The 27167-nt window shown below is 31.9% G+C and overlaps 2 protein-coding genes across 4 annotated transcripts in view; one reads left to right on the forward strand and one right to left on the reverse strand.

The window, feature by feature from the left end:
- The window catches only part of LOC140040761 (1-phosphatidylinositol 3-phosphate 5-kinase-like), a 49246-nt gene extending 26581 nt beyond the window's left edge, over positions 1-22665 (forward strand). The window contains exons 21-39 of one of the 2 annotated variants that reach the window (XM_072086925.1): positions 543-656; positions 1218-1329; positions 1544-1661; positions 2302-2504; positions 3299-3485; positions 5827-5955; positions 6544-6660; positions 7145-7313; positions 7722-7817; positions 9062-9225; positions 9662-9832; positions 10438-10515; positions 10853-11029; positions 11713-11816; positions 12176-12304; positions 18934-19030; positions 19495-19656; positions 20264-20329; positions 20864-22665. In XM_072086925.1, coding sequence (XP_071943026.1) covers positions 543-656; positions 1218-1329; positions 1544-1661; positions 2302-2504; positions 3299-3485; positions 5827-5955; positions 6544-6660; positions 7145-7313; positions 7722-7817; positions 9062-9225; positions 9662-9832; positions 10438-10515; positions 10853-11029; positions 11713-11816; positions 12176-12304; positions 18934-19030; positions 19495-19656; positions 20264-20329; positions 20864-20991 — 2521 coding nt within the window. In that variant the 3' untranslated portion in view covers positions 20992-22665. The remainder of the gene's footprint in view (positions 1-542; positions 657-1217; positions 1330-1543; positions 1662-2301; positions 2505-3298; positions 3486-5826; positions 5956-6543; positions 6661-7144; positions 7314-7721; positions 7818-9061; positions 9226-9661; positions 9833-10437; positions 10516-10852; positions 11030-11712; positions 11817-12175; positions 12305-18933; positions 19031-19494; positions 19657-20263; positions 20330-20863) is intronic. The other variant, XM_072086926.1, reaches the window with a different exon arrangement.
- Positions 22666-25187: 2522 nt separating this feature from the next.
- The window catches only part of LOC140040762 (presequence protease, mitochondrial-like), an 85174-nt gene continuing 83194 nt past the window's right edge, over positions 25188-27167 (reverse strand). For both annotated transcript variants that reach the window (XM_072086927.1, XM_072086928.1), the window contains one exon: positions 25188-26225. In XM_072086927.1, the coding sequence (XP_071943028.1) occupies positions 25989-26225 (237 nt within the window). In that variant the 3' untranslated portion in view covers positions 25188-25988. The remainder of the gene's footprint in view (positions 26226-27167) is intronic.

Below are 27167 nucleotides of genomic sequence, written 5' to 3' on the forward strand. Positions count from 1 at the left end.
TACATTGATGTAACACAGCTGTATCTTTCTAAAATGAGTGTTTTCACACATCATTTAAATTACATTACACCATGACAAACTAAAGGCCAACTCAGCCAGAAAAATACGACGAGGCCCGATGAAATGCTTCTTGACTTGTTGGTGCTGTCTGAGTTGAATCTCAACGAGACGAGTCGTCTTGAGATAGCGCCGGGCGTAGTTTTTAGGTCGTTAGGAGAACTTTAAACATGTTTAACTTTCTCCCGACGAGACGACTTGTCGGGCCTCGTACAACGCTTTCTGAGTTGACCTTTTTGTTGAATCGTTTTGTGTTTTATTTATTTTTATTTATTCATCTGTTTTTTAAAGCATCAGGAAACCAAATTTCATTATCTGTTTTTGGTGATGAAAAGAATTTTCTTTTCTTATATTGATTATTGTTATGGATATCATTTTATTTATTCTATTTCTATTTATCTGTACCATAAAATACATTTATTTAATTGCTTCAAAATGTATTTATATACCTGTTAATTGACTTTAATGTATTGTTATTGATACAGATACAGTTCAATTGTCCTTCGTGAAATTTGTTTTCCCCCCTATCCAATCTACCTGAAGTGCCACCACAATACCTACGCTGAGTACCTAAAGATGATTCAAAGACTATCTCGCAGGTAGGTAGCCTCACTGCAACTGTCTGTCAGATACCAAGATGAAGCTTACTTAATATGTAAATAGTGTAAATAATGATGGAATTTTATATAGTGCCATATTCGCAATATGCGCTCATGGCGTTGTGGACTTAAATGTTACAATTTTCAGCTACATGCTTCTTCCAATTTTTCTGTCCACAACAGTGACTTTGTATGAACTTACACTGGATAACCCCTACCCAAAAGATGTACTTGGTCCACAAGTTCACAAGTGCACAAAAGCATTTTGTGTACACTGAACCTATGGTTTATAGCCTTTTGTGCAAGAAGATTCATTAAACTACCAGAACCATAGAGCGAGTGAGTCTCAAACCCTTGCCATAAGGCTATAGATTACGATTCCACTGTGTTGGCTGTCGTGTATTGAATGTAATTTTGTCAGTTCCAGAGTTGCTTTGATTATTCTCTGTTTCTGCTACAATACCATACTTTTGTTAATGCCCAAAATATTTCCCTTATAAACCACATAGCAACCGGCATAGCAACTATGGAATTTATTATCAAAAGGAGGCTTTTTTTCAGGGGCACTTTATTGTTCAGTGCGGTGTTGGAAAATACATTGAGTTTTAAAGATGTCGACAACAATTCACAAAACTTGGCAACAAAAATTAGCAATCTTCAGCAACTAAGCAAGGTGTGTATCCATAAAATTGAATGTATTAATTTCCACTGTAATTAAGAAAACAAGTATTTACTTGGATGAGGGACCACCATTTGGTAGAACTAATACAGAACTGCAAGTAATTAAGCAACCAAATAATGAATGAGGTGAAAATATAGCCTTTCGAATGTTGTTATTGGTTGGCCTTAAGATTTGAAAAAACTATATCACTGTTTTCTTACTCCAGAGTGATCAGGTTCATTTTCGAAAACATATTGATACAATGCAGAGCAAACTAGAGATTCTAGCCCAGCAAGACCCTAATAAACTAGCAGAAATGGCAGAACATTTACTTGATAAACCTGGTAAGTTTGTTTATGCAGGGCGAACAAGAGATCTAGCTCAGCAAGACCCTGATAGACTAGCAGAAATGGCAGGACACTTACCTAATAAATCTAAAAAGTCCAAACTAAAAAGGTGGTCTTCTTTTCGAAAATAAATTCTGTAAGTTCTTGTAAATTGCTACTACAATAATAAGATTTTTTGGACATTCCCTGCCAATTTTACATATTTGCCAATTATGAATGAAGCATATAAGAAGACGATACAAGATGCAAACAAGGTACCATTTGCAAAATAATAAACTGAAAAATAAATGTATGAGGCTTGATTGGTGAGATAATCAATATAATATTAATGTATGATAAACACTCACAGTGTGCATCTTAAGTATCACCAATCTAAATCTTAACAATGTGTTTGTAGTATTTATTTCTATTCCTTTGACATTCACATACAGTCGAAAAAACACCCATTACCATCTTGAAAAGAAGCCCAGTGGTCTTGATTTAGAGATATGCTTCTTTTCATGATTAATTTTGCAAACCAAAGTGGGGAGGGGGGCTTCTGTTTGAGATGAGTGTCTTTTGAGGTTAAACACAGGTATGGCTAGTTAAGCAATATGATTACTGTGTAAAATGATATCTTATTTATTACAATTTAAAGATAAGCTTCATGACATGCTTCTGGATATCGAAGATTCAATTACAATGACAAAGAGAATTATACACGAAACAGTTGTAACATGGAACATAAGACTTAAGGAGTTATTTCAACTTGTCAATTCTGACAGAAATGAACGTAATCGTAAGAAAAGTCCCCAATTGTTACGCAAATCACCTAGCCGCCAACTGATGGTACCTGTTGAGGTAAGACTTGACCCCAATTTAATAGTAGCCTGCCGTATAATACTGACTTTTCATTTAATGCTTTGCACATCTGTCAAGTCAAAAAGCCATTCTGCGCACATTTAAACCATATGTGCAAGACGTCCTTTGACTCAATATATGCATATGAAATGTTGCTTATGTCTATAAATATTAACCCTACAATTAGCCATTTTCTTTTTTCCAAGTGTGCTTGATATAAATTAACACAGGCTCACTTCACTACACACGATATATCTTTCCTTAGAGTCTTATTTTATAGCCTATATGGCATGGTGCTTTTGATCAGGCAAAAATGCCACCAAAAGATAATTTTCCCTTTGAGCAAATCAGTGATGTAATCAGTAGAACTGTTCTAATTATTTAAAATATGTAATAATTAAATTATTGTCCCTCAAAAAACATGAAAAATGAAGATTAATTAAACCAGACTTTGAAAATGTTATATTTGTAGTTTTAATCAATTTAATCAATTCAGTACAAAAAAAACCAAAATAATAATGTTTTCACTTATAAAATGACGAAATAAATGGTTAAATTCAACCAAAAACACATTGGCTGGCAGCCAATGTGACCATTTTTTGATTTAAATTACATTTTTTTCAGGTAAATACATTTTTGTAATCCAATTTTTGGTCAAAGTGGATAACTATTATGTTACATTAAAATGGAATATTCAATAAAAAAATTATTTTTTCAGGGGGACCATACATATATAAGTAATATAGCATATTTACTAATACAAATAATTGATTCATAAAATCTTATTTTTGCAGTCACACTTTGCATCACCCTCGAATGTAACACCAGGTGTTAGTCACTCGCCTGATAACAAAGGTGTTAGCCAGCTACAGGTGGCCAGACTTAAAAGGGCAGCTACATGGAGTAATGAACTTGATTTAAAACCCTCTGGCGGTGATCTCAAAGCTGTTTCAAGGTCAATCAGGGTGCCTGAAACTGTTGGTAAAGTTTTAAAATTATATTCTTTTTATAACACACACCTGATTGTATTCTTGAAATTTCATTATAGCTATCTGCATCATGTGTCATTAGGAATTAGCCATCTAACGAAAAAGTAATATCTAGTGGTGATAATGAACGTTCAGCTTTCTGTAAACATTTTGAGAATTTTTCCCACGCGTTCAGAAATATGTGCCGTTTTTAACTGCGTCTCAAGTTGGAGCACTGCCTTTTTAAATAGCTTCAGGCCTAGCAATTGTCAATGATTTACGATGGATAACTTAAATAAAATAATGAATGTTTTGTATGTATTGAATGGAGAGAATATTTTATTCAATGAAAAATTGACTGCTGTATTTTCTACTCGGCTCAGCTTGGTAAAAATAGAGCAGTCAATTTTTCAACTCGTGAATTTTCTCACCATCCAACTCACAAACATACAATATTTGTATAAACACACCTAGTTTGTTGTGCGAAAAAACATTTGATTCCAATATAGTCATCTATATACTGTATGGATTATGGTTAATTCTGACATATGCGAGCACAATAGAAAAACTTTGGGACAAATCTCTGCCTTGGTTACCTACCTTATCTATTTTAGATGTACAGCGAAGCGTAGATTTGATAACATTAGTTTCCACTATTACGATATTGTTCCATATTTCTATCTTAGAAAGATATTAAAAAGAGTTTTAACACCAAATTTCTGATTTCATCGGTAGATTTTCAATTCAATTTCAATTGTACGGTCCAAGTAATTTCCAGGTTCAGGAGAGGTTCACGGGTGTTCACCTTGCAATTTGGTATTCTTTTTTACCACTTTTCATATCCACTAGAGGATTTCAATTGATTATAAATGGTACCATATTATTAAAACTAAAAATTTAACATATCCCTCGAATAAGCACCTCCTTCAAATGAACTCCGCCTTCCCACCTCCGCCCTATGAGGGCCCTACCAAACAAACACTATACTTTAAAATGTTATTAATCACCTAAGACACTGTGAAACAGAGTAGGTTTAATTTTTTTGCGCTGCGGCTTTAGCCAGCTATATTCCCAGAGGACTACTCATTCAGAAGCTATAGTTCTAGAGGCTGACAGTTTTTGGACTTTTGTAAACTCGGCCGGGTAATGCTTAAATTACAAACCCCAAGGCACGTCTGGGAGAAGAGTATAAAAACATTTGCTGATAGTACAGTATTATTGAGATGCGTGTAGACCGTAATCTGTAAATTCTTTTAAAATAAATAATGACTTTGTTCTTGCCGTCAACCAAGGCCGGTATTATAATAATTCACTGTCAAATCAGTCAAATCAAAACATTATTTGGCTGTCAACCTATAGGCCTGAATTTACAATGACTCATATTTGACTGTCAATCTAGGCTGATATAATAATTCACTGTCTGTCACATAATCATTGAATTATGATCAAAACACTAGTCCATAGTAAAGATTTTGTTTGTACTAGGATACAACTTGTTCACACTTGAAAGCCCTTTATAGCATCTTTGGGTCTGACTGGCCATTTATCACTTGTTGACATTCTGAAGAAAGAACAATAATTTAAGGTGTATTGTGTAAGTAGGTAATTCTGCAGTTTTTTTTAAATAAAGTTATTCACTTCTGTAAAAAAAATAACAAAAAAACAAAAAAAAGTATCTCAATTATAAAAAGAGAAAAGAAATGTTGAAATTACAATATTTCAGGAATTTTTTTTTTTCTCGATCTATCTTTTGGTTAGTGAATAACTATTATGTGACATTAAAAAAACAAAGCAATATATATGCTGTGCTGTCTCTGTTGTACTCCACATCCAAAATTGGAACTCTGCCTTTTTGAATGGCCTTCAAAAGCGTTGTATAATGTAGTGATTGTACATCAGATAATTTACATTTCATAGCTCTTTCATTCACGCAATTCTTCTCTTCTTTAACAATTTTGTAAGATTAATATATATTTTTTTAATTTCTTTTTTAGTAATAATGGTTTTATACTATAGTTTTAAATAATGAGATTGTGCAAAAGAAATTACAAATTCTCACTGGGAGTCAAGGCTCATATTTTATATTTACAAAAAATAAATATTTACAATAAAGGATATCTATGTCTATGTAAATTAACCAATTCATCGGTATACAAGGAAATAATCAACATTAATGTATTGCTAAGAGAATTTTGGAAAGTGTTTCTAGTGTTTCAACTTCTAGACAAACAATTAATGTTTGCAAGTTGAAATTAACCTACAATTCTTCATTTTAGTATGTAACATAACTGTGTTGCTTATTCTACTGTGGCATTTTAAACAAAATTCTTTATGCTTTATTCATCATTTTTCAGTGGACCACTTACAAGCAAGTCCTGTATTCAGTTCTGATTTATTAGCTGACATGAGCTGTTCTCCATCTTCGTTTGATTCTCCATATTCTAGTAGCCCTGTGTCAAGTCACAACGGAGAGGATAAACAAGGTAAAATATTTTAATATCTAACTTTTCTGGCTGTTTACTTTATCGTTTTGATTTAGCTTTTCGCTTTTTTTTTTTGTATCTCCATTGAGATGCAGCCACTGATACCCACAGCATTGTCATTTTTTTCAGTAATTTGCCTTTGGATTTATATAATTTAATATACAATCTTCAGACAGTACTGTTTTGATCTTATAAGCGACTTGGATGACTCCAGAGGGCGGCATATTGACCAGGTCAATCGGGACAAAAATGTCCATCTAGGCCCTTAGCACGGTGATGTAAATTTGCATCGTCGTGCTAGCCTCAGGCCTAGATGGAACTTTTTGTTCAGCCATACCATATGTACATTTTAAGACATGTTAAAAACATTTTAAAATCAGTGAAGGCAATGTAAAGAATGTTTGAATTGAATTTCTATATGATCAATGAACATTTTAGTACTGCACTGTATAATAAAATAATAATTTGCAGTGTGTATAAAGAGCCAAATATATTTTTTCGATAAGGTACATTTTTTTAAAGATTAACTCTATTGTGGCTTAAATTTTCAAATACAAGGATTTAAAGAATAGCCGTGTTTCTTTTAAGATGAAATTAAAAAATCAAAAGAGAAGACCATTGGTAATGGCAGTGAAACCAAAGTGAAGGACTCAGAAAGTCAAGATGATACCAACGATGAGGTTGCAGTAGATATAACAAATGGAAGTAAGTTCATAAAAAAAAAGTTTAATATTAGATATTTTTACAGTAGAATACCTCCTTTGGGACACCCCTAATCAAACTTTCGCATTAGGCACAATATATGTTTTAACATTACGGCCAATGACCAACCCTACAAAGGGGACAACCCTACAAAGGGCACAACCATATAAGGCTATGGTGAGACTTTGTATTGTGCCAAATGGTTGATTCAATCCCATATTTGTTTTTTGTTCTTTTTCTGAAAACCCCTATTAAGCGGACAATTTTGATGGGTCACGAAGGTAGGGTTCTACTGTATGTTTATATGGCTTTAGGCTTTTCCATTTTCCGTTCGAGATGTGTTTACATTTGGAATAATGGCATACAGTGAGTCTATACAGCCAGGTATAATAGACTACCAATCTTTCTTGGTTTGTGTAATTTATTTTAAAGAAACAAACATGACATATTCTGATTGATTTGGTTGTTTTTTTTTTTAACATTTCAGTTTCTCCAGGTAATGCATTTACTTCCCCTGTGAATACATCAAAGTCCGCTTCACCCTCTATAGATACACTAAGATCTCATGACAAGAAAACAAGTGTGGCTGGAACTGCTATGAAAAATGTTTTCAACTTTCTGTCATCCTCTAACTTTATACCTCTCACCACTCAATTGTAAGTTTAATATTTGTTATATCAGTGAGTTCTAGTCACAAATTTGAATTTTTCTAAATGTGTCAATCCTCTAGAATAAGGGCTGCTTTACTGTCGGCCTACTGTATACATTTAAATAAACTTGGATAGTAAAGTTGTCATGTGAATAAGCCTCAAAAGTTTGAGTCATGCGCATAGTAACCATTTGTATATGGAGGAATTGAAGTATTCTAACAATTGTGTTACTCCCATGCCCAAAATGTAATGATTTGTTAACTTAAACAGCCATTGGATATTAAATCTATATTGACTTAACAGTTAATAGGACTGCTTGGAATTTTTTTAACAACTTAAAATTTAGGAAACCATTTTAAGTATACATTATAATATTGTTTTTTTTTTTCATTGTAAATTGCTACTTTTTTTTAGTCCTGCTGATGAACACCATCCGTCTCCTCCTTGTGCAGTGGTACCAGTAATTGTTAGAGATCAAGAACCAAGTACTATCATTGCTTATGCTCTCAGGTAAGATGTGAGGATAAACATTTTATCGTTGTCTTCTTTTTTGCTGTCTTCCTCATCATTGATGTCCTCATCATTGACGTCCTCATCATTGACTTCCTCATCAGTGACTTCTTCATCATTGTCTTTCTCATCATTGTCTTCCTCATCATCATTGTCTTCAACATCATTGACTTCCTCGTCATTGATTTCCTCATTATTGACTTCTTCATCATTGTCTTTCTCATCATTGTCTTCCTCATCATCATTGTCTTCAACATCATTGACTTCCGCGTCATTGATTTCCTCATCATGTGTTTCTCATCATTGACTTCCTCATCATTGTCTTCCTCATCATTGACTCCCTCATCATTGACTCCCTCATCATTGACTCCCTCATCATCATTGTCTTCCTCATCATTGTCTTTCTCATTATTGTCTTCCTCATCATCATTGTCTTCAACATCATTGACTTCCTCGTCATTGATTTCCTCATTATTGACTTCTTCATCATTGTCTTTCTCATCATTGTCTTCCTCATCATCATTGTCTTCAACATCATTGACTTCCTCGTCATTGATTTCCTCATCATGTGTTTCTCATCATTGACTTCCTCATCATTGTCTTCCTCATCATTGACTCCCTCATCATTGACTCCCTCATCATTGACTCCCTCATCATTGACTCCCTCATCATCATTGTCTTCCTCATCATTGACTTTCTCATCATTGACTTTCTCATCATTGTCTTTCTCATCATTGTCTTTCTCATCATTGTCTTTCTCATCATTGTCTTTCTCATCATTGTCTTTCTCATCATTGTCTTCCTCATCATTGACTTGCTCATCATTGACTTTCTCATCATTGACTTCCTCACCGCTGACTTCCTCATTATTTACTTCCTAATCATGGTCTTCCTCATCATTGTCTTCCTCATCATTGACTTCCTCATCATTGACTCTCTCATCATTGTCATGTCTTATCATTGTCTTTCTCATCATTGTCTTCCTCATCATTGACTTCCTCGTCATTGACTTTCTCATCATTGTCTTTCTCATCATTGTCTTCCTCGTCATTGACTTCCTCATCATTTGTTTCTCATCATTTTCTTCCTCATCATTGACTTCCACATCATTGACTTCCACATCATTGACTTCCTCGTCTTTGAATTCCTCGTCATGTCTTTCTCATCATTGTCTTTCTCATCATTGTCTTCCTCATCATTGACTTCCTCATCATTAATAAAGAATTTAATATTTGAATCTTAAGTTCTGAACCATATAAAATCCAGTTAAGTGAGATGCAGCAAAAAACATCACAGAGTACATCACCAATCCACAGCAACATTGGTTCAGCAGAGGCTAGCCCAACAACGAAGCGTAAGCTTGCACGAGAAAGTGATGATTCCAGTAGTTCAATGGCTAGATTGACGCGTAAGTTAATAACTTTTCTTCACAAATTAAATAATACAGGTGGCAGGCCATACACAGAACAGTTTAAAATCTTTTGATTATTCATAAAATGATCCCATGTATATGAGGCCTGGCATTAAATTTCTCACAATGAACATTTTCTGATCTAGAAGGTGACTTGTATGTTTTCATTAATAAGTCTTGATATAATAAACCAATTGTGGTAAACAACGGCTCATGTTAAAGCTTATTAAATATAGATTAGATATATAAAAATCTAAATAAATTGTTTTTTCCGAAACTACACCCATTTTGTTATGCCATGCCTCATATAATCTTTGTTTGCATTTCAACTTATAATTGAACTATTCAATCTTTGCAATCTGTAGTTCTCAAAGGCAAAGGTAACTAATTATTACATTATTATTAACTATTTCATTTTAATCTGTACGCACAGGTCGTACAAGTCGTGTACTTCAATTTCTTCGTACCAAATCTTCTTCTGGTTTACTTGTTCCGCAAACAAAGCCGCCAGATGATAGCCAACTGGCTAACGTAGACACTGTTGTATATCATGTGACGGATTCCGAAGGTGGTAATAAGTCGCTTAGTGATTCTACACCTAATAGTAAGCTTGGCATTCTAATTCTGCTCTTTTCTTTTTCATTTTTATCCTACAAAACATACCGTAGTAATTTTACTAATCTTTTTCTCCATTGTAATTTTTTGGCTGATCCTTAATATGTGTTTTCAAGGCATGATGCTTTTTAATTTTAATAGTTTTAAAATGTGTGCTCCTTTAATTTCCATTCTAAACTAGCGCAAAATAAGTTGGGCAATGAAAAAAACTTTCAGTTTGCATGACTAGAGTTGTTTGTATAATTGCATGACCTTGGTAGGCATCACATGACCATATCATTAGTTTCCAGCTTGTATTGTTTACAAATGTGTTTCCAGAAAAACAGCACAGATCACAGCTACTTTCACATGCTTAACCAAATATAACTGGCTGCATGTACTATAGCATTATTTCTTAAATAATTTTGAAATTAAAATCTTCAATTGCATAACATATAGGTAATGGGTCTGGGTTTTAGTATCAAGGAAAGAATAATAATATATTTCATCATATTGAAATTTATAAATGATCAAAAGTGATTTAGTATCATCATACTAATAATATTATTCATATTATATTTTCTACATTTTTTAATACATTTTTCATATTTACAGATGATTATGATGGTGTTTTTTCAAAGTCGTATGATGTATTTTCAAGTAAGACTGAACCTTCACCTCATATTGAAGTCCGTAAGTTTTTTTGCTGTAATGGGTTAATCTATTAAATCTGTATTACTATCTACTTATAACAAATCTAAATAGATTCTTGTCATTTGATTGGATGATTTTGGGTCACATGGAGTTTAATAGACTGTTATCAAACTCTGATGTCAGAGTGCATTATTCTTAATATTGTGTTACACAGTGAGCAACCGTAACATGTGACGCGAGGCGATCTATTTTCATCTTTCACCTTATAAAATGTTTGCTCCGTTGCATAAATATAAAACATTCATTATTAGTATACTAGCCCACAGTAGATACATTTTGCACATTTTACCTATTGTGTAATCTTTTTCACTTATAGAGTTTGCAGATAATAATGCTAAATTCTACTGTCGTATATACTATGCTGAAGAATTTCGCAATTTGCGTGCGACCGTGTTTCCAGCAGGTGAAGAGGCATTTATTCGTTCACTGTCAGCATGTATGAGTTGGATTGCTAGAGGTGGAAAGTCTGGCTCAAGATTCCTAAAAACTAAAGGTATTTTTGTTAAATATGTCTCTAATCATTCAAATGAGCCCAGTAAGGAACAAATTTCCCTCACAAGGTGAGATGACCAAGTGACTGCCATGACAGACTTGAATCCTTGTTTAATGTTTAATTTTTGAATTGTTTTTTTTATTATTGTTTTTCTGGTGTACAACGCTTTGTTAAAAGTGCCATAGAAATGAAATGAAAAATTATATATATTAAAAACCACAACAACGTGTATAGATTACGTTTTTATTTGCTGTTTCATGCTGTTAGATAAATTTTCATCCAACATGATATTCCGCTCTGTTGTTTGCTTTATAGGCTTCAATGACCAAGAGATAAGAGAAAGTTCATACATTTGAACGTCACTGAAAATAAATTCCTTAATCATTAGATATGGATAATCTTTATTTTAAACACCATCTTTCTAAGTTAAAGCACTTTTTTTTTATTGTAAAATACTTTATGTGATTAATTTTAAAAACTTTATATGGATTTAACTTGAGCTGAGTAAATTAAAATATGTTTATATAACCATCAAAAACTAAAAATCAACAGCATATAAAATGCACATGCTTAGAAACTGATTGTGTGTAACATATCAGTAGAATATGTGTAGAGAATCGCTTTGGTATAGATTTGTTTTAATGAATCTGTATGATTTAGTGATATATTTTTTTATTTGGTAGATGATCGATTCATTTTAAAACAGATGTCTCGCCTGGAATTCCAGTCTTTTCAAGAATTTGGTCCACAATATTTTAAGTACCTGACACAAGCATATGAGAAAAATGTAAGTAAAGTGGGTTTTTGGAAAAGTAAATAAAGTAGGATTTAGAAAAGGATATTAGAAACTAAAGTTTTAATATATTTAGAAATGTTCATTATTGTAATTAATTCTTTGCGTAACCAACTTATAAAATCATATATTTTATTTTAAATATTATAGTAGAAAGACAGACCATCTTACATCTAGTATCAGGGAGAAATCTAAGTAAAGTTGGAGTTTTGGCTGTAATTAGTATAAAGGCTTATTACTGTAAATACAGTATTTGGCTACAAGAGGAAAATGCTATTAAATCATGCTAACCCACTGTGTAAATATGCATACACACATGTCCATCAATCATTTATTATTGCTTGTTTTTTCAGGAGCCAACAGCATTGGCTGTGATCCTTGGAGTGTATCGTGTTGGTTTTCGCAACTCACTTACCAATGATACTCTTAAGCAAGACCTCCTCATTATGGAAAATCTTTTCTTTGACAGAAAAATGTCTCAGGTAACTTTAGTGTGCTTTACATCCTTTTTTACATTTGTTTTTAATAAAAATAACCGTGGCCACCAACACTAATCAGCTGCAGCTGTAAGTTTTAAATGCACGGCTATCTATCCTGTCAGGGTTTTTTTTCATGACATAATAATTCCACTCTTTGTTTGTGTAGATCATCTGGTGTGTATTATTTAAGGGTAAAGCCACTGTATTAGCCACTAGCCTTACCAGCTATGTCTATCTGGTATCTGAGAGACTTGCTAAAATAGAATAAAAAATGTTATGTTAAAAGTATCTGTTAATAATCCTGATATAAGTCTTTCTTCAATGTGGGCTTATGACAGCACATAAGATTTTATTATTAGTGCTTATGTTAAATTTTCGAGCAACTGAACAAGCTGGTGTGTCAACATTTTAACTGGTCATATATAGTTGCTACCATGCCGCTTGAATCGTAACATGTCATGATATTCATAGAAATAGATATAGCAACTTTCAGTAAGGTGACCTACCATACAACTTCTTTAATATAATAAAAGGAAATGTATAAATATTGACTTGGACTACTGCTCATTGGACAACACCCAGAGTAAACCACCCTCCAACAAAAAGATATGTAACACTCATTATATAGTTGTCCCGGGAAATTTTTATTGGGTAGTGGGATGTCTGCTAAGTGATAGTTGTTTGGCGTGGTTGTCCTGGAGATCGTTGTCTTAGAGGAGTATAGTTGTCTGGGAAAGAGTGGGTTGTCCTAGTGAGTTGATAGTAGGTGATAATTGTCCTAACCGGGGTAGTTTATGTGGGTATTTGTCCTAGAAGGTAGTTGTGGTAAAGGGTTAGAGGTTAGTTGTTCAGCAGAGTAGTTGTCCTAGGGGGGTAGTTGTCCTAGGGGTACAGTAATCGTCCTAGGGGTACAGTAATTGTCCAAAGGGGATAATTGTCCTAGAAGGTAATTTTCCTAGGGGTAATTGTCCTTAGGGGTGAATGTCTTCAAACATAAAAAAAGTATTATAACATTGCCCTCTCAATAACGTAATTAGGAGATTAGATAATTAGAATATTTATTGAATATCATGTGACCCACAATCTTCAAATCAGATGATAAGATTCTACTTCTGTGTTTTATTGTTGAATTAATTAATTAAATTTTTTACTTTGGATACACAATTCTGATTACATACAATTTATCATACAAAGACTATTTGATAATCACTGTTTATTTATTTATCATAAAAATTATTCACAATTTTCACAAAACTTGTATATGCAAAAACCAACTAATAACTCCACTATTAACTTGTGAGGAGTTGTGAAAGTCTGCGCCAGATCAGACTTGTCATATACAAAACTAAGGTTTAGAGTATCAAGCCTGCTGTATATAACTCATCTTTGGTAAATAAAAGTTGGTTTTTCTTTAATTGTTTATACTTAGAACATAGAATTGACAACTTTCCACAACAAAACTTGAATGGGTTTCATCAGTACACATTATTGCTTAATGTGTAGAAGACTTCATTTAAGTACTCGATTAGATAAGAATGAGATTGGGTACTTTTTGTATATACAATTTTCTTTCGTTTGCGTTACTCTAGACTCACTACAAATAGGACAATCTATTCAACTTCATTCAGTATACTTCGTTCACTTGCACATGCAAGTAGCCATTGTCGACAAATGCTCAAAAGTGGATTGCAATATAATATAAATATACAGTTAACTTTAACAAATTTCAAATTGTAAAAGTACGTAACAGGTCAATAACTGTACCTCCTGACATTTTTCTGACATATATATTCTAAACAATCTGACACCAAAATGAACTTTCCACGCCATATGATATGGCAATAAAAAAAAAACAGTCGTCAAAGGTCAAATATGGTATTTCTGGTCATTTGAGAAAAAACTTTCATTATATAGTAAATGGAAATTAGTCAGGTTCCTCATGTATGAAAATATGGGTTCCGTAGGATTTTAATGCCCAAAGTGAGATTTCACTTGATTTTACCAAAAATGCTAGGTAACAAATTTTCACGATCCCGTAACCATGGTAACAGCCCCAAATTCAAAACGGCGACGAAATGGCCATATCTCCATAACTCTTTTGTCTATTGACAAGATATTGGTATCAAAATAATCGGAATATATATATTTATATTCGTTGTAATAGAACATTTTTACTAAATGCAACCGGAAATGCTATTTTCTGTACTATTGACCCTTGACCTTGACTCGTACTGTATCTTAAAAACGGCTGGTCATAGAAATTTAAGAATGGTCTCAAATTGCTTAGAACTTTATTTATTTATATTTATTGTAATGCAATATTTTGTTAAAAAATGTCCGGAAGCAAATTTATTGACCTTTGACATAGAGAATAGCTTACAAGGATAACCCTTTGGTCTATTGACAGGATATTGGTATCAAAATACTCGGAATAAATATATTTATATTCAGTGTAATAGACCATTTTGATTAAATGTAACTTGAAATGCTATTTTTCTTTACTAGTGACACTTGACCTTGACTCGCACTGTATCTAAAAATCGGCTGGTCATGGAAAAAAAATGGTCTCAAATTGCTAAGACTATACATATTTATATTTACTAGATGGTACGCTCGCTTCGCTCGCGTACCATCTAGGTCGTGCCCACAGATGGTTCTCGAATACATAATAATTTCAGCGTTAAAAAACTGGCGATTTCAAATGTACGTACCGCAGAACAATAATACATGTTGTTTACAGAAACGAATAAATAGACACTGTGATTTATGTACTCAACTAAAATTAGCACCCTGGGAATTACTTCCGAAAAAGAAACTTGTCACAAAATGAGACCAATTGTTAAAGTCAAATTTAAACAAACTTAATTTGTGTTTTATATGTAACATTAGGGTTGAGGGATGGGGAAGAGGATGGGTGCAAAGAGGAACAATTTTTAAATATATTCTTTATCCATTTAGTAACGAAATATTAATTGTTTTCATGTTTTACAACTAATATACCACTAAACACAGTAAAACATTGCGATGTAATACTTGTTGAAACTATCACCGTCCTAGTCGATTGAAAAGTACAGTACATGTAACGATACATCACTACGACGACGTGTATATGTTTATATAATGTAAAACAATTTGTGAAAACCACCTCTATTCGAGGCAAATCATAAATTCGATTTAATCGTCAATATATATTAAATTATCTAACTCAACTTAATTAGTAGGCCTAATGGTTTTCAATTGTTTCTTAGAGCCAATTCATACTTAAGTTTATTTATTTATTTATTTTATTTATTTATTCTGGTATAAAACTTACAACAAGTAGCCGCAAGGCTAAAAACGTTGCAATTACAAAATTACTATACAAAACTTACATAACAATAAAAAGGATGTAAAAAATGAAATAACAACAATATCACTCTGACTCTTTGGCTCATGAACTATTGTTTAGCAAACAGAGATTGGAATGTTCCATTCATCGCAAATCAATACATTTGTAAAAACGTATATTAAATCTATCAAAATAGCATTTTTTAAATAAAATCGGCCTGTCTTCAACATTATGATGCTGTACTCGAACTGTTCAACCGGTTTTCAGCTATTAAAAACAATTATCGTAGGAGGAGATAGGAAAATGCGAAGTGTCCTCGTATTATTGTGTGCGGGTATTTTTCAAATTGGACATCCATTAGACAGTGTATACCACGATCGGAAAACACCCCTATTTGGGGCAAATCGTTGAACCTAAATTCGTTTTAATCGTCAATAACTAATTATCGAATTCAATTTAATTAGTAAACAGGGTTACATCAGGTGGTTAAAATCAGTACCGAAAGTACGAACCAACTTTACATACCATCGAGTAAACATTCTAGAAATAACGCGCGATTTACCGAATTTTGCCTTTACGTAAATTTATATATAGATTGTAATGCAATATTTTGTAAGAAAATGACCGGAAGTAAAGTTATTCACCATTGACATAGAGAATAGCTATTTACATTATAGACTAGTCCAGATTTTAGAAAAATTAAATGCTGTAGGCATTTCGTGTTAAAAGTGAAAAAACATGTGTTTTAGGGTAATTTTGGGGTGCTGAATTCAAATCTGCTGTTTACCCGGCCAAATTTTTTGATCTTCACCCTTAAAATGTGAAAAACAAAATGGCCGCCATTTCAGACTTATTTTGGCTTATAACTTGACTTTTAAGTGACGTAGCAAGTTAAAAATTGTGTCTATACCTATGTTTGTGATACTGAGGATTCAAAATATATTGTTATTAAAGTTGTAAATATTCTATTTTAGCCACCATGTTGAAATCCAAGATGGCCACCATTTTAAACATATTTTGGCTTAACTTGACTTTTAATTAACATAGTAGGTTAAAAATGATGTCTATACCTATGTTTGTGATACTGAGGATTCCAAATATATTTTTATATTAAAAAGTTGTAAATATTCTATTTCAGCCACCATGTTGAAATCCAAGATGGCCGCCATTTAAAACGTATTTATTATTTTGTAAGAAAATGACCGGAAGTAAAGTTATTCACCATTGACATAGAGAATAGCTATTTACATTATATTATTACAAGGATGGATAAATATTGGTCAGATGTTTTGGCCCTACTCTGACGTAATTTTCACTTTTACTAAGAATACATCATTAATACTTAAGTAATGTGGGACTCGCAACAACCTCCTAATAAATAGCCTGGCGTTCACTAGGATAATTATGTTATGCATTCAGTTCTTTTCTAAACTCACATTTTTAAATATTGTTTTCAATTGCCATTTTGAACCTCTATAAATGTATTAATTGAAGATTTCTGATTTAGCTAAAATTAGTAAATGTCAGAGTGAGATTTGATGGTAATTATAACCTATATTATTAGGAAGGTATCTTGCAAATTTGTTCATGCCCATGACTGGTTTTCATTTATATGCTCGTCTGATACATTGCCATCTAATCTAACACAAATGAACCAGCTTGGCTTGATGTAGATGACCCAATAACAGTGAATAAAAGATTGAGACATTAATTTGAATGTAAAGAAAAAAAAATGTATTTAAATAGTGCTCTTTTCAGGCTCTAGAACAGAAGGAAAACAGTTAAAATGGGTTGGTGCTCTTGTTGGCATTACTTAAGAGGAGGAAATCGAACTAGAAATCCCATCGAACTCGCTCTTCAACACAAAACACACAAATCCTTCCAAGATTTCATCAAAATACATTCATAACAAAATCAACACAACATTGTCTTAGTAATCATTTCAAAGAAGTAAAAAATATATCTTAAACAGAGTTTTTTTTTAAGTTTGTGAGCAAAGTCTGGTTGTGGACTCCCTGAAATGAAAATGAAACTAAACACATTTAGTAGCTTAAAGGAGATAAAATTAAACATCAAAAACCTCGTGTTCACTTCTAACAATCTCACTCCTTAAATTGGTTCCTTGGCTTGGCGATATGACTCACAAAATGGCAGTCAATGTTAGCATTGAAAGATTGCTTCTCATAACCACGTAATAATGTATGGCCGGCAGCAGTTCAATGTATGAGAAACCTCCATATATGAAAATATTTCAAGAACAAGCATTAAAGGTACAAAAGTTAAAGAATCTCTCTCACTCCTTGACTGTCTTAATGGCAACAAGGATGCCGACACAATAAATGCATAGTACTGATGTAATTAAAGATGTTTTAATCCAGAAAAAATGTAAAAAGTATAGCAATTAACATTTCAGGAAAAGTGCAGGAAGAATCAATTTATTGAAGTGAATGGAAGGAAAATAAATACAGTGCAATGAATTTCTACTGTAATTTTTACTATTGTCCAAAGTTGTTTACATATTTAAATGTGCTTACTTACACTATAAAGTATATACTATTTATATATAAAAACTAAATATGTGATTAGAAATTAAATATTCGAATGATGATAATAGGTATAAACTCATTTTTTAATCCCTACCACAAACAATTGATGATACATGCTCAAATAGATAAATGCTTATATTACATAAAGTTCATGTTTATTAGGTCAAAGGTCAATTACTTTACTTCCGGTCATTTTCTAACAAAATGTTGCATTAAAATAAATATAAATATGTATGTTCTGAGCAATTTGAGACCATTTTTAAATTTCTATAATCAGCCATTTTTTAGATACAGTTCGAGTCAAGGTCAAGGGTCAATAGTGCAGAAAAATACCATTTCCGGTTACATTTAGTACAAATGTTCTATTACAACAAATATAAATATATTTATTCCGAGTATTTTGATACCAATATCTTGTCAATAGAACAAAGGGTTATGGAGATATGACCAGAGACTACTGAATAAAAATCCTTGTAAGCTATTCTCTATGTCAAAGGTCAATAACTTTGCTTCCAGACATTTTTTAACAAAATATTGCATTACAATAAATATAAATATATAAGGTCTGAGCAATTTGAGACCATTTTTAAATTTCCATGACCAGCCGTTTTTAAGATACAGTACGAGTCAAGGTCAAGGGTCAATAGCATTAGCGTAGCCTTTTTTCGAATGTTGTTGAGTTCTTTGTCGACATAAGCCCACCTTTAAGCTATTATGACTTTTGTGAGCATAATTGTTTTCTTATCTTTTTCTAACAGATTTTTGACCTGAAAGGATCATTGCGCAATCGTCATGTGAAGATATCCGGTGTGGAAACAGGAGAAATAGTTCTAATGGATGAGAATTTACTTAAAGGTTATATGATATTTTAATTCTCTAAGTTATAGTAAATTTCTACATTTGTTGTGATGAATAAGTTTACCACCAGCAATGAGAGCTTAAAATAAGAAGTCTAGGCTATCACTACAAAAACTTACAAAAACAGAGTTTGTAGAAGTGTCCGGTGCCTGCCTAATGCTAGTCACCATCTGAAAGATAACCGCAAAGTCTGCTGTTCCTTTCACTTAGTACACAAAACCTAAATTAGTTTTCTGTAGTTGTGTCAACTAATCTACACTATAGCAAACTCGGAGTTTGCTCAAATTTGCTAGGCTTAAGAATATAAAGCTGATCTGTATAGTCTTATTGCAAGAAGCTTACTTTAATATTTTAATGTGTAAATCAATGTTTATAGACCTTTATTTTAATATATTTATCAACTATATAATTACAAAATCCTTACAATTGTATAATATGTTGATCTTTTTTATTGCATCTAGTTATGGTAGATTCTCCAATATACATCAGACCACATACTAAAACAGTGCTAAGCAGAGCAGTAAACAATGACTCTACATTTCTTGCTAGTCACTTTATAATGGACTACTCGCTGTTGGTTGGAATAGATGACTCTACAAATGAGCTGGTTGTCGGAATTATCGGTTAGTTGGGTTAATCGTCTTTACTTCCATTCTCAAAATGAGTTTTAGGGCATTTTATAATGTATTTATTTTATATTTAATACAAATAAATGTTTGAGTTTAATATGGCGAAATTTGAAGGAATAACTGTTAATTCAATAAAGCGAAGCACTTTGAGTTGGAAAGTCAGGCTTGCAATGAATAAAAATATTCTTCCAATTGAACGAACAAATCATTAATTATTCATTATTTTATATATATGTGTACTGTTCATTTTTTTCCGATAAGATCAACTTCCAGTACACTCATCTGAAAATGAGTACATGGTTGAAAAATACTAGGGAGGATAATTCAACAAAGAAACTGGCCACTCTACCCTATAATAATGACTTTCACTATGTCGACCGATGCCCAATGACGTTATTTTTTATGATATACACATGCACTATAGTTAAATTTGAGAACTTGTTCAGTGTCATTTTGATGATCGCTCCCATAATTTAAATCATAATAATCAACCAATAAAAGGACTTTGGTGTGTTATATAATAATAGTATGGTATTTATACATCAAGTAAAATAAAGGCTGTTTCGTTATATAATGTGTGTTTTCTTTATTCCTTTTATAGATTATATTAGGACATTCACTTGGGATAAAAAACTGGAAATGTTTGTAAAATCTGTTGGAAATCAAGGTAAAATACAATTTAAAATTTGACCATTTCAAACAACTAAAAATATGTTTATAAATTCATCACTAATTTACTTTTTATTGTCTATACTTATTTTGTAGATACCGTAAGCAGGTAAAATGTAATTTATTTTATTTTAAAAGCTCACTTGGATGTACCCTACCTGTCTGAAATGTATTTCCAGCCAGAGTCAATGACAGGTTAACGCTGTTCAGGATTCCATCTTTAAGGATCCATCTATATGTTTCTACTAGGGAAATTATGATTTCATTGCCTTGACTGCCTACTTTTCAACTTTCAACAGTACAATAAAACCCCTATAAACGACGCTTTGTAGATAAAGTTTACCTTTAATATGTGTGTCTCTTACCAGGACACTCAATCACTTGGTTACAGCAAAGTAATAAGGGTTCACCCATAGCAGGTGGTATTGCCATTTCATTCGTTTCATTAATTATTTGCTTTTATTTTTTTAAATGGTAATAAAGACCTTATTGTATAAACTAAATATAATACTAAATCATATTTTTGTTTCAGGTAAAATGCCAACAGTCCTATCTCCCGAATTATACCGGACAAGATTCTGTGAAGCTATGGACTGCTACTTCCTGATGGTACCAGAATACTGGACTGGTTTAGGAAAGGAAATACAGTTGAATCCATAATAATTGTTCATTATTCTATGTTTCTGATAATCAATAAAGAAAGAACCAGTCCAAAAGCATTCCATGATGAATACAATTCCCTGTGGACACTTGTTTCCTTATTACATGGCAGAGACACCCATCCTCCATTCCCTTTTCAAAAGGTGAAAACAATTGGAAGGCTTCTAGAAAATTATTTTTTTCATACACCTAGATCCAACATTCTTGAAGCGCCCTTATCAGCCATGGAACTTAAATTGAAATCAAGATTGCAGGAATATGCAGATAGTTGTGAATTGTTGCCAACCACCTGATCTCTAGGGCTAGTGTGAATATAACAACAGAGTAAGGATTCATATGAACACATTGAAAAAGTTACGACATTTGTAATTCAATTCATTGTTTATATATTGTTAATCTATTGCAAGTCATTATTTTATATTTTTTCTTATAATTCAGTTGTAAGTCAATTTTTTTTATTCTTTTTCTGTCTTAAATTTTAAATGCTTTTATTCCAGTTATCAAATATTGTTGACAGAACTTTATTAAAAGTGGGTTTTTTTTCAGCATTGAAATAGATTTCAAAATGAGAGGTTTAAAGTTATTTTAATTCCACAGTTATTTTCTTAATGTTAATTGTATTATTATATATTTTGGTCAGTCCCAGTACAGTACTTTTATTCTGATATTTCTTCATATAATATGTTTATGTTTTTGCAGAACTTAGTTCTGTTAAATGTACTTTGTAAGTATACTGTAGCAGTGATAACTACAGAAATTTCACTTTATTTTATTATTTGTCATGTTAAAATTGTTCTATGTTCATTTTTACAACATTTTTTCTGCAAAAGCTTGTTTTAATGTAAAAGTTAATGAGGCAGTCACTGTAATAAACATTTACATAAAAAAGGTTGTTAAACAATTGTGTAATCAATCACATAACTTCAAACTGCAGTAGAATCATGCTGACATGGTCCCTTTTATGCACAGTATTTGTATCCAAAAATATTTGTATGATAATATTTTAATATTGAGTTATTTAGATGATCATATTATTATAAATCTATTGTGCTAACAGAAAATTAAGTGTAAGTAAGTTTTACCTTAGTGGCTTATAGTGTTGCATCACATGATATAGCTAGTCCTGACAATTCAGAATAAATGTTGAAATCATGTTTAGCCTATTACAGCATCTAGATAGTTTTAAAATGTCCAAAGTTTGTTACTGCAGTTGAAACAGGATAGCAAGATTATTTTCTTAAAAAATGATAATACAGTCAACTCTCCCAATACCTTTAGGAAAGTATTAGGAGAGTTTCTGGTTTTCGGAGAGTCTCGTATTGGGAGAGTTGACTGAATTAGTTGCAACTATTTATTAAATACATTACCAGCAATAGGTCTATAATTTCCAACTCATAAAGCATATACATGGTTATGCAAGTGTAAAAAATGTATTTGTATAAGTTTGTTATTTTATAAATTAATATAAAGTTTAAATTGAACTGATATAATGTGCAATGACTTTGATTATGAGTTATGCTATAGTAATTGCGAACAAGATAGAATATATTTTATATGATCCAATAATCAAGTTGTCATTATTGTTTATTGTGTTCCATAGTTTAATGGTGTCACTTTTGTGTTTTAATACCTCCAAGGTGGTGACTCTCTGTAGAGCAATAGCCTATTGGAATTGTCAAGAATTCATTTTTTAATGCTTATTTTTTTGTCCGTTCACTAAAATGCAAGCATGATGCACATATTGTACAACAAACTTTATATTTATGAAAAGAGTGTTGTGTTGCATAACTATGTGCAGATTTCTGAAATTCTAAGAATGATTAAACTTCAAAACTAATAGATATTTTTCAATGAAACTTAACACACATATGCTTCATATTAGGATTAATCTTTCTGCATTATCATGAGCATTGATATTTTTCTCGTTATGTGCGCTTTGTAAATTAAAAATGCAATATTTTTCATTGTTGCACCACTCGTATGTAGCATAGAAAGAACATTTTTGCACAAGCTCATGTAGCATATCTGTTACCAAATTTATCCCAAAATTCAATATGTTGTTGCTACAACAATTCTCTTTACACATATATTGCGTGAAATAAAAATTAACAGTCAACTAAACTGTTTACAATGCTAATACTGACTGCCGAAATAGCCTTATCGATCAACTGAAATGCCTATGGCTAGGGCCACAGCTGTGCTGTCCGTAGAACCATAGACCAAGCCTTAAACTGTATAATAGCAGGTGCAAGTTATGATGTGTTGCAAGATATAGCCTAACTCATCACTGTAACGAGTACATCTAGTTTTTAATTAAAGGTATTAATTAAGGTATGATGATGATTACAGCAATGGCGGGGGACTGATATAAACAGTATTTGATAGGACAAACAGCTTGGTCCAACAATTTTTACATCTAAAATTATATAGACAAATTCAATAAATCAAATTAATTGAGGAAAATTGATACATGCAAGGAAAATTACTATTTTAGTTACAATTTTATTTTTAAACTGCTAAATTAACCACAATGTAAATGATGTAGATGAGTTTTGAAATAATATTGCCAAGGGGGAAAAATTCTCTTCCTTTTTCAAAGATTACATCAAAAAAATATTATGTCATGGGAGCACATTCGTCTGGTAAACAACTTCACAATCTTCCAAAAAATATTTACAGTTTGCGAATCAAACATTAAAAGGAAATGAAAACTATTCCACTCCAAAGATAGTAAAGCCGTAGTTGGCATAATCATATTATATCCGTTAGTATTTCAGCAGTTAGTCACGTTTATACTTCCAAAGTACAACCTCCTCCAGTGCTACACATGAAAACGACCAAAATGTTTTACTTTCATTTAAATGTTTTTGAAAAGTTAAATTTTAATAATTATATCACCGCCTTCCCCATCACAGCTAGACTGAGTAAAGTTAAATTAATTACACAATGATACATCAAATATGCCAATAAATCTAAGAAAATTTATGAATGTAAAATCAATGTAAAATAATTAGCAGGTTAAAACTGTAAACTATAAATGATGAAGTTCAAAAATAAATGCCTAAAAAATATGGTAGTAAACATTTTTTTAGTGCCCACAGATGGTTCTCGAATACATAGTAATTTCAGTGTAAAAAAACTGTTCTAAAAAAAATGTATGTACTGCAGGACTAAAATACATTTCATTTACAGAAACAAATAAATAGACACGATGACAACTAAAATTACTTCCGAAAAAGAAAGTTGTCACAAAATTAGTCAAAATTTTTGACTTGGACTCATTTAAACAAAGCTAATTTGTGTATATAACATTAGGGTTCAGGATGGGGGAGAGAATGGCCTACCCACACTCACAGTAATAAAGTTTATTTGTATATGTGTTTATATATCTATTTATATAGTACATATAACAGTACTAACACTCACAGTAAGAAATTTGCGATTCAAATGACGACCAAAAATGGTTAATACGTATTTACAGTGTTTGTCACATAAATTTACCTACTTGTGTTAAATCAAATAATTGTACTGAGACTGAGAGATTGGAATGTTCCATTCATCGCAAATAAATTTGTATAAACATATATTAAATCTATCAAATAATTTTTTTAAAGAAAATCGGCCTGTATTCAACGCTATGATGCTGTACTCTGGCTGTTCAACCGGTTTTCAGCTATTAAAAACAATTATCGTAGAAGACATAGGTAAATATGAAGCATCCTTGCATTATTGTGTGCAGGTATTTTTCAAGATGGACATCCATTAGACAGTGTATACCACAAAGAACACCCCTATTTGGGGAAAATCGTTGAACCTAAATTCGTTTTAATTGTCAATAACTAATTATTTAACTCAATTTAATTAGTAAATAGGGTTACATCACATGGTTAAATTCAGTACCGAAAGTATGAACTAACTTGATATACCATTGAGTAAACATTCTAGAAGTTACACACGATTTACCGAATTGTGCCCTTACGTAAATTTATATATAGATACACCAAAGTAATATACAATTATGGAAAGTCATGCAAATGCATTCTGAAGAATACAAGTATGTTTATGATAATATTATATAGTATTTGATAATAATATTATTATATTTACAAACAGACAAAACAAAACAACAATATTTACTATTTGAGATATTATATACTTTATTTTCAACAACCATTTTATCAATTGAAAATCAACAGTTTATTAGATATATTGCCCCCTGAGAAAATAATATGGTAATTTTTTCTGTTGAATATGCCATTTTATTGTCACATAAATAGTTATTCATTATGACCTAAAGTTAGATTGAAAAAAAATTCATTTCCATATTACTAAAACTCTGCCTACACTATCAAATTTTATGTGACAAAAAAATGTGATGTCATCTTGTCCATATATGGCACATTTTTTTGTCACATAAAGTTTGATAGATGTGGATTTAATAATAATAATATCCTGGATTTATATAGCACCTAATGTTGTGAAAATGCTGAACACTATTACCCCAGTGATTTTTTGAATCAAACACGTTTGGAAACATATGAGCTTGTCCCTCTGAAAAAACAATTTGTTTGTTGAATATGCCATTTTAATGTCATACAACAGTTATCCCCCTTGACCAAAAATCAGAGCCAAATAAAAAAATTAATACCTGAAAAAACTGCAATTTAAAGCAAAAAATAGTCAAATTGGCTGCCAGCAAATGGATATTTGGTTGAATTTACCCATTTCTTTTGTCATTTTATATTAGGTGAAAACATTATTTTATTCCTCTTTGTTTCTACGGAAGTGATTAACTTTATTTAAATTACAAAATGGCCTAATTCAAAGTATGATTTAATTAATCTTTATTTTTTATGTTTTTGGGGGACAATACATCTGTAAGTGATAAATTTGAATTTGGTTTGTAAAACCTATGCCAAACATAAACAAAAATGAAATTCTAAAATTGGTCTACTATGTTATTACTATTTATTGAAAATGTGTTTTTAACATTAGTTTTACTCTTCTTTGTGTATAATCCATGAGTGTTCATTTTTAGTCATTTCATTATCTGGTCCTAATAGTGCTGTTCCATTCATTTTGTCTCCATTCACTAAGTATGATTTGGCAACACGTACCATGTCATCTCGGGTCACTCCTAAAAGTTGTTGACGGTGATTCTGATAAACGTCGTCACTAACATGATTTTTGAAATGTCTCATTCCTTTACTTGAGGGAGCTGTTGGGCTATCAACCTGTAATGTATAAGAACAATAGGTTTATTCTTATTCTTTCTTATTCTTATTCTTTCTTATTCTTTCTTATTCTTATTCTTTCTTATTCTTATTCTTTCTTATTCTTATTCTTTCTTATTCTTACGCCCGTATTCTTAAACCGGACTTTAGTCGTAGTTCGAAGTTCGACTTGGAAAAGTCGTAGTTCGAGCTATTACTTCAAATTCGATTCAAAAACGAAGTAGTCGAAGTTTGCAGTTCGACTTAATGAAGTCGAGCTTTTAGTCGAGTTGCACACGTCTGGGTAACAAAGGCTATACATTGGCCAATGACAAGAGAGTATTGCGGAAGCAGACGAAATTTTGCGCATTGATATCACTTTCCATTTCTTACAACACTTTTTACGCATCAGGACTATATACATGAAAAATAATTTTAATCGTTAATTATTAGAACAATATCAGTATTAATTTAACAGTGAAGTATATTTGATTAACAACAAATAAAATCTTAAAAATATATTTAGGAACCATGGCGGTACGGTAACTTTTATATTTTCTAGGCCCCAACAAACTATGATCGCCACGAACCACGCACTTCATAGCGTGAAAAGAAAGCGCTAGGCCCCCTAAACATTCCATCGCGTGGTGAATTGCCGCATCTCCCATTGTCGCTATGGCGTGACGTAGCTCAAGTCGGACTTGCGCGAAGAAAATAATGTAATTTGTATACAGTTGTAAATAAAGATGATTTTCATTATTATAATTTATACCAATGTATATTTAATTAAGCTAATATAAATATAGATATTTCATTCTTCAATATCTGGCCAATATAACAACTCAATGACTTTTACGTTTTTTATAAACATCGTTTAAAAATCATTTAGTCGACCATTTAGTCTTCCCCCTCCAGGACTAAAAAAATCGATCAAAATCCGTCTCGATTTAGTCGAGGTTTGCC

Source organism: Antedon mediterranea, chromosome 2 (assembly GCF_964355755.1).
Source record: "Antedon mediterranea chromosome 2, ecAntMedi1.1, whole genome shotgun sequence".
NCBI classification, from domain to species: domain Eukaryota; kingdom Metazoa; phylum Echinodermata; class Crinoidea; order Comatulida; family Antedonidae; genus Antedon; species Antedon mediterranea.